At 43.8% G+C, this 12735-nt stretch overlaps 1 protein-coding gene across 1 annotated transcript in view; it reads left to right on the forward strand.

Moving 5' to 3' along the window:
* WDR64 (WD repeat domain 64) overlaps positions 1-12735 on the forward strand; it is a 1979698-nt gene that overhangs the window by 1646846 nt on the left and 320117 nt on the right. Inside the window, exon 23 of the mRNA XM_069607651.1 lies at positions 2493-2602. Within this exon, the coding sequence (XP_069463752.1) occupies positions 2493-2602 (110 nt within the window). The remainder of the gene's footprint in view (positions 1-2492; positions 2603-12735) is intronic.

Here is a 12735-nt window from a genome sequence, read left to right on the forward strand (position 1 = left end):
TCACACCCTTTTCTATATCCTCCTCCTCCAATCTTCTTGCTTCCTCGTCCTAATCATATCTCCCCCTCCTTAACCTTCTCTCTACTCTCCTCCTGCTCACTGGATATTATTTTGGCACTATGCCCGAGACTATGTGTGGTCCCTTCTCCCTTTCCATGGTGGCCTAAAAGAAAAAAAAATGAATAACGAAGACTGGCGCGAGGGGCACGCACGGAGCTGAGTGGGATTACCATGAGGTAAGGCTCGCAAATGCACCAATCGGTGCGACAGGTACTAATCTCTTATGCTCCCCTTTCTCTGTGTTTGCCCCTCCTCCTTTGTATAGCTCTTCTTACCCTCCTTCACCTCCACTTTGCACCGTTCGTTTTTCACCTACTCCTTGCCTGTTATTATCTCCTCTTCTCTTTTTGCAAAGCTTCTCTCTTTCTCCTTTACATTCCCTCAATACCTGTTGATCTCCACCACCTTTCTTTCTACTTTTTCACCACCTCTGTACTGCATCTAACTTCCTCACTGCACTCTGATGCCCTTGCCTTCTCACTATGCCACCAATTCCTGAATCTCACACTTTCACAAAACTTCTGACCCCTTTTATACCGTAGTGGACGCACCGGGCGACAGGTCGCGTGATGAATAACTTGTAGGTGGGGTTACATGGCTAGAAAGCTTTTTGACTGGGTAACTCCATGCCGGTTTGTGAAATCACCAGTTCATTTCATTCTTCTTAAATGTTCTGGCGTGGCCCTACGGACCAAGGTCTCTATATGTGGGATGCCATCTTTGATTTACTATCTTGCTGTTCACAGCTTTTGCTGCTCCATTGTTGCTCGCAATCTGAGAGAGTGTTTGTGTGACTGTACAGACCAGGCTCACAGACAGGAGAGCACTCGGAATTCTGACTGCTACCTGTTAAACCAGCTCCTAGATGCAGCTCTGCCTCACTCGTGGAGTCTCATTGCAGTGGCCTAATAAACAGTGCTGGCTGAGAGGTCCCTCTTTGCTTGCAAACACTTTCGCCCATAACAAATCCCATTAAGGCAATGGTTCAAGCTGAAAGTCTCCTCTTGGTCAACAAACACTTTCCCACTGATTAAAGTAATTCTGAAGTAATCTTTCAAGCAGTCTCTTCACTGTTCACAAACATGTTCTTCCCTTATCAAAGCTACTTTCTCTAAGTGGTAACGTGACAGTGGTTCTTCCAGAAAGGGCTAAACTACTTCAAACACTATGCTTTTCTGAACGGACAGCAATTACCTTCCTATTTAATGGGATGGGAGGTACTTGAATATACAGAACTGTTTATAAGTTGGTTGTGAATTGGAGGCATCAGCCGTCACCGAATGTTGGCCACCTATACGTGTAATTTTCACTCTTGTGGTGCTTGACAGAGGAGCCCGGGGGAACTTGTGTGTACCTTCCCTGGCTTCTGCATCACAGAGCAGGTGTGGCTCCTGTAGCTCACAAGGTTAAACAATTCCCATCACCCAGCTGCCACTATGGGACTTTGTCACAGTGGTGATCTCTTGTCTGATCATTTTATTGTACAGTACCAGAAAACTGAACAACAGGACAGAATACTCACAAGGTGCAATATGGAAAGTATTTTAATGCCACAGCAAAAACGAGGTCCTTTTAAAAGGCCATATGATGTAGGAAGAGTAAGAGTGGTCAGTGTGAAAGTGGTCACAATACGCTGTTAAATAGCGGTTTTCACACTTGGGGCCAGCATAAAAACATTTGGTATATATCTGTTCTAGAGTCTGGAGTTTATTTGTTTCATTGAGCAAACGGGTGGGCACTCAAGTCAAGGCTGGTCACTTAAATATTTTGGGCCACTTATAAATAAATAAACTATCACGTGGCTTTTGCATCTCCAGTAGATGGGAGTCTGCCATCTGGAAATGAAAAGCGGGAAACCACACCTTGCAAGAGACCATATTGTGCAAAAGAGAATTCTGTACTGTGCAGTATGAATGGACTCTCCCAGTGGAATGTCACTTGATGTTAGTTGATACGATTCTAGTTTGACAAGTTTCTTGTTCATGCTATACTTTAGAATTGTCTTAGGTTTTCCTAAAGTTGAAAGGGCAAACACATCGTCGTGTAGCAGTTTGATATGATATAGACAATTCATTAAGTTGTCCTTTTGATTTATCTGTTAATAACTGAGAAAAAGAAAGGTAAAGTTGAGCAAGGATTTCCTGTTTGTCAAACTGATATTGTATGTTTGAAAATCCAAACGTATTCACTAATGAAGATTTCAGTTTTAACCAGCCACATTCGGTATGTTTGGCTGCAGTGCGCTAGATTTGATGGACTAATATACTAGATGGTGTATTCTATTTAATACTCTTGTTTTATTAACCTTTCATGCAAACCTTTATATTAGTGAACTTGATGTTAAATGTTTAGTACTCAAGAGAACTGGCATACCTCAACATCTGTATTGTGTTATTCAAATATATGTCTGTTTTCTGCTTGTGTTTCTGCAGATTGTAAAGCAACAACTCTGTTGGCACGCCCATTGTTTAAAGGTTATCAGTTTGTTTTATGAAGAAGAAAAAAATGTGGTTGTATCTGCCTCTATCGATGGCTCAGTGAGGTATGTGTAAAGAATTTTTACTTCGTGCCATTAGAAAAATACTGACAAAGGCAATCATTTTGGCCTTTGTACAGTTAACTATTTTCTGTGTGGCCCTGTACTACTATGATATGCTCATTTACACAAATCAAACATCAAGCACTGTATTGCCGGCATATTTAATGTGTGCGCACCTCATAGTGCCAGGTCCCCCAAACAACGAAATTAAGCAATCCAAACATTTCTGCCCAATCCCCTTCCTATTAATTACAATTAGAAGTGGATCAAAATAAGCATGGAAACTGTCTTGAATACTGCTGACCCTCCTCATCTGTGCCATAACCAGAATAATAAACAAGTGCCCTGTCAAAGGCTAAGATAGCAGTTCGTCATGAGGCTGCTTGTGTACTAATATAGGTATAGGGCACAATGTAACAATGGCAGCCACAAGACATGTGTGCAGGCTGTTGTATACATGTAGGGCAAAGCTCAGAAGTCATGTAAAAAAAGGTACACATAGCCTAGCATAACTACCGATTTCAGATTGAACATAATATGAAGGTACATATTCCAGAGCATAGGATACAGGACACACATTGGGAGCCATGAGGAAGGTATACATGTTTTGACACAAAAGCAGGTCTGGAATTAGAATCTCTGCAGAAAGTACACATAGGTCTATCAGAGCTCCACGACACAGATTAGCGACCTCCCAGATGTATGAATGCTTAAGCCAGGTAACATGACAGGTTGCAAGCATCAATAAAGGTACACAGACCATAACATATGTAGAAGATACAGATTAGAAATTGGCAGGGTGGTGTACACGTCTAAAAATGAAGAGGGTCATAGTTTTAAAGTGGTTCTTCCACGAGTGAACTAAGAAACAACTGACTTTGTGGTGTTCAATATATTAATCATCACTATTAGTATGTAAAAAGCAACAAGTTGGCAATGCCCCCCTCCATGCTCCAATCCCATTGCCCATGTCTCTTAACCTAAGACTTGACATCCCTTTAATCGTATGCTACTGACCAGGCAAGCTGACTGCCACCCTGCCAGACATGCCGCACGCTCTAAAACCAGAAGATGTCTGTCTGTATATATCAACCTTAATCCAGAGCTCAACAGCACCCATAACTGCTCTTAATCTTTATCTTCCCATAAGCAAGCACAGCGCTAACACTCCAGGAGATGCCAACCACTGTCATGCAACCTACCCATGGACTCCTGAGCACCACCACAATCCAGGGGCGCAATAGCCCCTCTGACAGCAAAATGTAATTGGACCTGCTCTTGTCAAACTTTACCCATCTGGGAATTAATACGCACATTCACCATTGCAGTCTCCCTGTCAGCCAACTACATTTGGCTTGATTTCCTATTAAACCTGAGTCACACTATACCACTCTGGTGATCAACCCACAGAGCCACAGCTGCAGAGCCTCATATCACTTATGTTTCAAACACTGCGATCAGGCCATATCATGTCACCTATCGGGTACTCAAGGTGGTTTATGCTCAAGTCAGGTAACCCTGGCCTACCAAGGAATAAGTCTAAGAATGGCCTCACCAGAGGTGCTATAGCAACTTGCTTGGTTGGACTTTCCTGAGAATTATGCATTACAGCCTCCGTCCAATCATTTCTCTAACATGCCTGCTCGCGATGGGACAATGTTGTTGCAATATAACCCCACACCTGTAACCACAAATGTGTCAGGAATTACCCAGCCACCCATCATTAACCATGACGAGGGACCCCGAAAATGGGCCCTCTGAAACCTACAACAGAGCCTCAGATACAATGAACCTCTGGGTTCACAACATACTCCCCGCCAGCCAGAGAATCTCTCTTGCAGACCCACTACCACGAATCACCAGGGCAGAAATGGCCAGCTCATCGGGCTCCAGACTGTAATCCAGGAACAAGAGCCTCCTACCAGTAAGCACAGACACTCACGCCTAACAATATGCTCACTCTCCACTTTACACCAACAAACAATAGAACGCAGCTATACCCCTCGATCAATTTCAGTCTAGCTGCACACATACCTACACTACTCCAAAATACCTCAACAGTCTGTAGAACACAGTAATACTGTATGACACAATTGGCCTAGCTGCACACATAATCTCTTACACAGGGCCGACGGCCGCCAGAACTACCTTGCTGCACACATTCTACTGATCTTTCACAACCACTGCACCTAGCGTTAGAATGTGCCCACCCCCTTGCAATCAGCACTGACTGCACACATACTGAGTGCACTGTGAGAAACCTGAAGGTGTCTCACTTACTAGTCCCCGGGGATCTGTCATCCATGTGGCCAGGACATGACCATCGCTATTGGATCCAGTTCCTAGGGGTGGACCAGTGCGGGAGGATCACTTAGATGGGGCGTCTTTGGGGAGTGGAAGTAGGACACCGGAGGGTGAGAAGCGGTATTCCCTTCCTTATAACACCTTTTCCCCATCCTGTCCAGTAGAATACTTAGAGCTCTACCCCCCTCTTTTCAGACGCGAACACTTTCTCACCCTGCGAGTGACAACGGACTAATATCAGAGCCTTTTACCTGACATGTCCCAACAAGGGGGTCAGGCAGAGTCAGGCAATTTCTGACAGCTACACACACCTGACTGCCCTTTCCCTTCCCCACTGGGATAACAGGCGGAGCACACTGGAAGCAAGGCTGAACGCAAAAGGAAGCAGCTATTCCAGGATGACAGTTCAAACTAAGGAGAAAGATGGACGAGACCAGAAAGGACATCAAGGAGGGAGTTGCCATTGCCCTTTTCAAAACAGGCCCGCAAAGCCTCAGATGAAAAAAATATAAGACTGGGAATCGCAGCTGGTGAGTGGTGTGATGGATGTCAGCAGTACATGGAACTCACCCACGCTGATAGCCAGGGCGGGAATATGCAGTTCCCATCATGGTACCTTCCTTGACTCCAGCAGCAAAATAAACGCCAACAAGTTCAGCACAGCCGGTGAGTCAGACAAACCTGATAGTGGGCCGGTATGTGTTAGACTCAAGGTTGCAGTGGCAACATTAAGAAGATTAAGAGACAGAGGTCTTTTATGAATGAACTTGGTATCCTCTTCTGAACGAAGAGACTGTGTTCAACAATAAGGGGTAAAGAAACCAAAAATACCAAGAGGCGTTAGGTAAAGCCGACGTGAGGTGTCAAGGTGGTCATACACGGGTCGAGCAAAACGCCTTGTACAATCGAAAGTCCTTGACATATTGTAGGAGTTGTGGTGATAAGCCAATTGTGAAACTGACGTTTGCACCTGGAGGAGCAGAACACTGTAAGAACTGTGATTTTGTAAAGCCCACTTGCCATAGGCTAACAGAGTGACCCAGCGAGATGAGATTGCCCTTTGCACGTCGTTGTTTAAAGTTGGCAAGTGCTGTTGAAGGTCTGAGCCTGGATGAGGGGGACCTAACTAAAAGGTGGTTGTTTAAAAATACGTTGAGACTCTTGAATATTACAAGGAAGGAAATTGTGATTAGACGGTGATAGTGAACCAGACTGATGGACGTGAAGAGAAAAGTTGTGAAGAAGCTAAGTGAACAACATTGTGATGACACGTATGAACCCGACTGAGGGATGTCCAGAGTGAATGGTTGGTCTGAGCCCGATTGGGGAAGGTTAATCACTGAGAGGAGGATCAGAGACCGGGTGAGTGGGATCCGAGGGTGAAGAGTAATCACCCTACTGTCAGGTTTCCTTTAATTATTCCATTATTCCCCTTTATTTCTGTGTGGGTTAGAAGTTTTCTACTGCAGTTGGTTTGGCCTTGACTTTTCTATACAGATTCCTGGCTCCGGCCCAAGGCAAGATGGAGTTTTACAATAGAAGCTTTGATTGGCTAGAGAGAACTGCAGGACAACAATGAACGTTCTAAACTGTCACTCTCTGCCTTTCATCGTCGTAACCCCAGCTGAGAGGACGTGTTTGTAGCTGCTCCTGCTGAAGTCTTGGGCCTAGTGGATTTGAACTTTCAAATCTTAGCAGTCGAGCGGCTACTTATTCGGGGTTGTTCAGGAGAAGTATTCAGGTTCACAGGAGAGTTTTCGGAAGTACTTTTGGAAAAGAAACATTCTTAAGCTAAGTGACTTTATTTGGATATGTAAATCTGTTGCTCAGATTCATTTGTGACTTTTAGAGAAAGTAAATGTAAATTCAATAGTAGTACTGTGATGATACACTGTTAATAGTTCCACATTTAATTTGTAAAAGCGTGTGTGTGTTCAGCGCGTGTATTCATAGCGTGTGTACGCGAGCGCGTGAAAAGATTTCTGCAGCGCGTGAGTTTATAGCGCGTGAGTTCATAGCGCGCAAGTAAAGGCGTAAGCAAAGACTTCTACGTGATTTCTACAGCGTATGTATTCATAGCGCGGGTGTTTATAGCATGTGTACGCGAGCGTGAGAAAAGACTTCTACGTGATTTCTACAGCGCATGTGTTCATAGCGCGGGTGTTTATTGCGTGTTTACGCGAGCGCAAGAAAAGACTGCTACGTGATTTCTTCAACGCCTGTTTTCATAGCGCGTGTGTTCCTCAGCGCATGTTTTTCTCCGGCGCGTATTTTCTTCAGCGCGAGTTCTGCGCGTGTACATCTTTGCGCGTGTGGACAAGTTTGCAAGTTCTTAAAGAGACTATGTACTTTATTAAGAAAGAAGAACTGGATTCCTTTTAAGCCCATCATAACTGGAGCATTATACAGTTTTAAAGGCATGAGTCAAGGTTCTTAAGGCTACATTACTCGAAAGGAGTTGCTGTTATTTTCAAGATTTTCAAAGCAAAAGAAGGTAGAAAGATTTTATCAGCAATTACTCCTATCTTCTCTAAGATCCGTAAAGAGAAGAACTAGGTATGATTCTTTACATTTTAGTTAAGGATATAGAGTTTTCAAAATCAAAAGGTAGTTAAGTAATTTGAGGATTTTGTGTGTTCTTATGTATTCACTGCAGGTTCCACATCAGCTAGTCTAGAGGTCGCCAGCCTGGTGTTTCTTATGTTATTCACTTCGCCCTTTCCCTTTGGGGTGTAGTTAACAGAGCCGAGTATACACTGGTTCTGAGGATTACATTTCAGAAGGATTGTTGGGGGTTCAGCAGCTTCCGCGGACACAGGGTATCTCTCAGCCTGACAGAATGAAAGGCCATTAACCTTAGTCCGCCTGAGCTGACATGAACCCTGACGAGACCTCAATGGAGGCTCTAGGATCTTTGATCCGGGAGTTACGGGCAGAGTTAAAAATATCTCGTAGTGAGAATGCTTCACTTAGTCAAAAGGTGGAGGATTTAAATGGAAAAGTGGCACAAATTCAGCAGATGGGAGCAAGGAGAGAGGATGAGATGGCTGGGGGTTCAGGTTCTCCACCTGTGTTAGTAAGGGAGGAAGGTGACCGGTTAGCACATTTATTACTGCCCTCACATGCTAGTGAAGCAGTTAGAAGTTTAGTTATGCCGGTTCCCTTGGCGTCTCCTGAACGTTATCAAGGAGACTCTAAGAGATTTAGGGTGTTTTGAACTCAATGTGAGTTATATTTTATGAGTAGACCTGAGATTTTCCCTACAGATGCTTCCAAGGTAACTTTCATGTTGTCTTATCTCTCAGGGGAGGCCTCTGCTTAGGCGGGGTTGTTGGTGACTCAAAGGAGTGATGTTTTGAGAAATTATTCTAGTTTTCTGTAAACTTTCAGAAAAATGTTTGACAGAAGGCAGATATCTTTGGAGGTGGATGGGGCACTTTTAGAATTGAAACAAGGTAATAAAGAATTAGTTACTTACATTACACAATTTAAGTCCCTGGTTTTAGAAAGCAGGTGGCCCGAGGATAAAAAGGCCTCGTTGTTTTATCGAGGCCTTAGAGATGAGTTAAAGGATGCTTTATCTGGAATTGTAGATCGGCCCTCTACCTGTGATGCTCTGATAGATTTAGTTATTCAATTAGACTTTCGCTTGAGTGAAAGGAGAGCGGAGCAGCGTCATAGTCAGAGTGATTTTAAGTCTTTAGTCAAAGTTGATAAACCTAAAGTGGATATGAAAACAAAAGGGAATGATCCACCTTCCATGGCCCGGGGTCCTTTAACTAAAGAAGAAAGGGCTAGGAGAAGAGAAAATCATCTGTGTTTATATTGTGGGAGAAGTGGACATTTCTTAGGAAATTGTCCTTTCACACCAAAAAGAAATTCTACTTCAACGGGCAAGGTGCAGCAGATCGCCATCACCGTGCAGACTGCTGTTCCGCATATCACAATGGATGTATCCTTGTTTTTGGAAATGGAGTTTAAGGGAAAAGGTCCAGTTATGGTAGATTCAGGAGCCACTGGGAACTTTAAGGATTGGGGGCTTGCCAAAGCTTTATTTGCCCACAGTTGAGTTAGGAGAAAAGATCTTGAAGAATTGCCATGAATCGATCTTGTCTGGACATCCGGGTTTCAGGAAGACACTGGAATTAGTTCGTAGGAATTTTTGGTGGGAGAAGGTTTGTCAAGATACTTTGAACTTCGTTAAGACGTGTGCCGTCTGTGCGCAGGCAAAAAGTCAAGTTGGGAAGCCGCATGGTTTATTAGAGCCGTTACCTGTTACTCCTCGACCTTGGCACATGATTTCTATGGATTTCATCAGTGAGCTTCCCCTGGATAAAGGCTGTACAACTATTTTAGTTGTGGTGGATCTTCTTACTAAAGAAGCGCATTTCTTGCCGATGGAGGGAGAGGTTACTGCGGAAAAACTGGCTCATAATTTCTTGCAAGGAGTGGTTAGGTTGTATGGTCTTCCTTGTAAAGTTATCTCAGACAGGGGATCTCAATTTAAATCAAAGTTTTGGAGGGCCTTCTGTATAAAACTGGGGGTGGAGGTTAGTTTAACTTCAGGGTATCATCCAGAGGTTAATGGACAAGTTGAGAGAGTCAACCAGGAGTTAGAGACATTTCTAAGATGTTATCTACAAGCTAGTGAGGAATGGGTTGATCTGGTGTGGTTGGCTGAGATTTCCTACAACAATTGTGATAAGGATGCTACTTCAATGTCACCTTTCTATTTGGAACGTGGTTTTCATCCTCGTTTTTTGAGTTTTGAGGTTTTGGAAGATTCAGGGAATCCTGGTGTGGAGGAACGTTTGTTGCTGATGAAGAATCATTTGGATAAAGCAAAAAAGGTACTGGGAGAAGGCAAATTGAGATATAAAAGGTGTGCGGTTGTGAGAAGGAAAGCTGGTCCTAAGTATGAGGTAGGGAACTTAGTGTGGCTTTCTACCCAACATTTAAGAATTAAGGGGAAGAATAAATTTAGTCCTCAATTTGTAGGTCCATTTGAGGTCGAAAAAATCATAAATCCAGTGGCAGTACGGCTGAAGTTACCCAAGCAATTAACATGGAAAGTACACCCCACTTTCCATGTTAGTCTTTTGAAACCAGTTAGTCCAGGCACCAGGTTTAGAACTCATCCCCATCCTGTGATTATGGAGGATTCATCGGAGGAGTTTGTAGTTAATAACATTTTGGATTCCAGGAAAGTGAGGGGAAGGTTGCAATATTTGATTGACTGGGAGGGATATGGACCCGAGGAACGTACCTGGGAGGATTCCTCTGATGTACATGCTCTTAGGTTAGTTGCTATGTTTCATGCTAAAAATCCACATAAGATTGGCCCAGGGACTGGGCATTAGAAGGGGGGGTACTGTCAGGTTTCCTTAATTTTATTTCATTAATCCCCTTTATTTCTGTGTGGGTTAGAAGTTTTCTACTGCAGTTGGTTTGGCCTTGACTTTTCTATACAGATTCTAGAAAAGAATTCTACGTGATTTCTATAGCGCGTGTGTTCATAGCACAGGTGTTTATAGCGCGTGTACGCGAGCGTGAGAAAAGACTTCTACGTGATTTCTCCAGCGCATGTGTTCATAGCGCGGGTGTTTATTGCGCGTTTACGCGAGCGCAAGAAAAGACTGCTAGGTGATTTCTTCAGCGCGTGTTTTCATAGCGCGTGTGTTCCTCAGCGCATGTTTTTCTCCAGCGCGTATTTTCTTCAGCGCGAGTTCTGCGTGTGTACATCTTTACACGTGTGGACAAGTTTGCAAGTTCTTAAAGAGACTATGTACTTTATTAAGAAAGAAGAACTGGATTCCTTTTAAGCCTATCATAACTGGAACATTATACAGTTTTAAAGGCATGAGTCAAGGTTCTTAAGGCTACATTACTCGAAAGGAGTTGCTGTTATATTCAAGATTTTCAAAGCAAAAGAAGGTAGAAAGATTTTATCAGCAATTACTCCTATCTTCTCTAAGATCCGTAAAGAGAAGAACCAGGTATGATTCTTTACATTTTAGTTAAGGATATAGAGTTTTCAAAATCAAAAGGTAGTTAAGTAATTTGAGGATTTTGTGTTTTCTTATGTATTCACTGCAGGTTCCGCATCAGCTAGTCTAGACATCACCAGCCTGGTGTTTCTTATGTTATCTACTTCCCCCTTTCCCTTTGGGGTGTAGTTAACAGAGCCGAGTATAAACTGGTTCTGAGGATTACATTTCAGGGGGATTGTCGGGGGTTCAGCAGCTTCCGCGGACACATGATATCTCTCAGCCTGACACCTATGTGGAGGTTATCAGAAAGAACCTTTGTCTTGGCATATCAGGCCTCTGAAACAAAACAAGAGACTGCATGAGAAGAGACTTGGGTACAGAAGGCCCTGATATAGTGAAAAAGAACTGTGAGCTTGTGCCAGAAAAGCCCAAGAGTGTGCAGTGCTCAGGAGTCCTGCCTTGTACTATGCTAAAAATCTGTGGAAGGGAGACCCCGGGCATAACATCCTGACTTATCATTTTATGAACACTTCTTTCTTTTCTTATGAACATTATCCCACACTATTTTGTAGCATAGCGGTAAGGATTGGCTATAGGTTTTCTTAGTATAGGCCCTTTTATTTTTACTAGACTCCACTGAGACTCTATTCTTATTATTTGATGGTCGTAACTTTCTCCCATCTTAGATTTAGATTTAGAGTAGGCATTTATCTCACCCACTTTACAGTTTAATAAACACCCTTGAACTGTGATCACTTGTGTCTGTCTTGCTTTGATACCATGCCTTTCTTACAGCACCCAAGCACTTGTTAGGGAAAATTCTGGGGTCAGCAGAGCCGTAACTAGGGTCCACGGACATCCAGCTCTCGGAAAGCCCTAACTCCTTACAATGTCCCAAAGGAAGTCGAGGTCCACACAAGGAGCAAAGGGTTACTGCTGTTTTATTATGACAAACAAGCAGGGATCACACGCATGGAAAAAAATCAAGTCCAGGCACATCTCGCCGATTTTGGGCTCGCAGGCCATTTTTGAACATTTGTGATGTCACAATCAGCGTCACTTACCAAAACCCATCCGTGAACCTAACGCCACTTCGGGTTGGCTCCCAGAGTGGTAGGTCCAGTATATGAACATATAGTGTGCGTTGTTAGTGGTGGATATGGTGTCAGGTGGTGTACTTGGACCTTCCCAAAAAATGGTTTCCTGAAAATTGTTACATTAGAAACCCCAATGATTGGCTGGGGATTCCCGCCACCAGCCCATATTCCCCAGTGTCCTCATTGGTTAGGTCGCGGACCCCCAAGCCTGGGACTAACATTGTTCCCAGCCCGCAAGATACCTGCTTACGTACAGTGTGTATCAGCAAGGTGTGACTATGTGACAGTGTGTAACAATGGGGGCTTTTACTAATGCCATGAGAGCGGTACATTCCCAGCACATGTTGTAGACGGATTGTTGCAATTTGTTGCAAGCACGGTCTGAGACGTGAGACGGCTGCGTCTTCCCAGCTTCCAGGTCTTGGCATCATGTCAGGTCGGCCGGATCACATGTGAGGAGACCGCTGGTGAGGCCGAATTACTTCGATTTGATTTTTATTGTAGCTTGGGATATTCTCCCCTGTAGCTGGGCCCACCGCGGCACAGTGAGTGAGGAATAACACTTCCAACATCGTGGCCTTGGCGGTGGCAGTCTCTACCAGGGCTATTCTGCTTGCACAGCAACTTGCAGCTTTGGGATTTCTGTGAGATGATTCTAATGTGCTGGATTTATCTGAGGCCCACTTCAGCTCCGGTTATTCATTCGACGTAATTGTCCATAGGTCAAAGGCATGTCATGGTTGGT

This window comes from Ambystoma mexicanum, chromosome 4q (genome assembly GCF_040938575.1).
Source record: "Ambystoma mexicanum isolate Mex_15411 chromosome 4q, UKY_AmexF1_1, whole genome shotgun sequence".
In the NCBI taxonomy this organism is placed as follows: Eukaryota; Metazoa; Chordata; class Amphibia; order Caudata; family Ambystomatidae; genus Ambystoma; species Ambystoma mexicanum.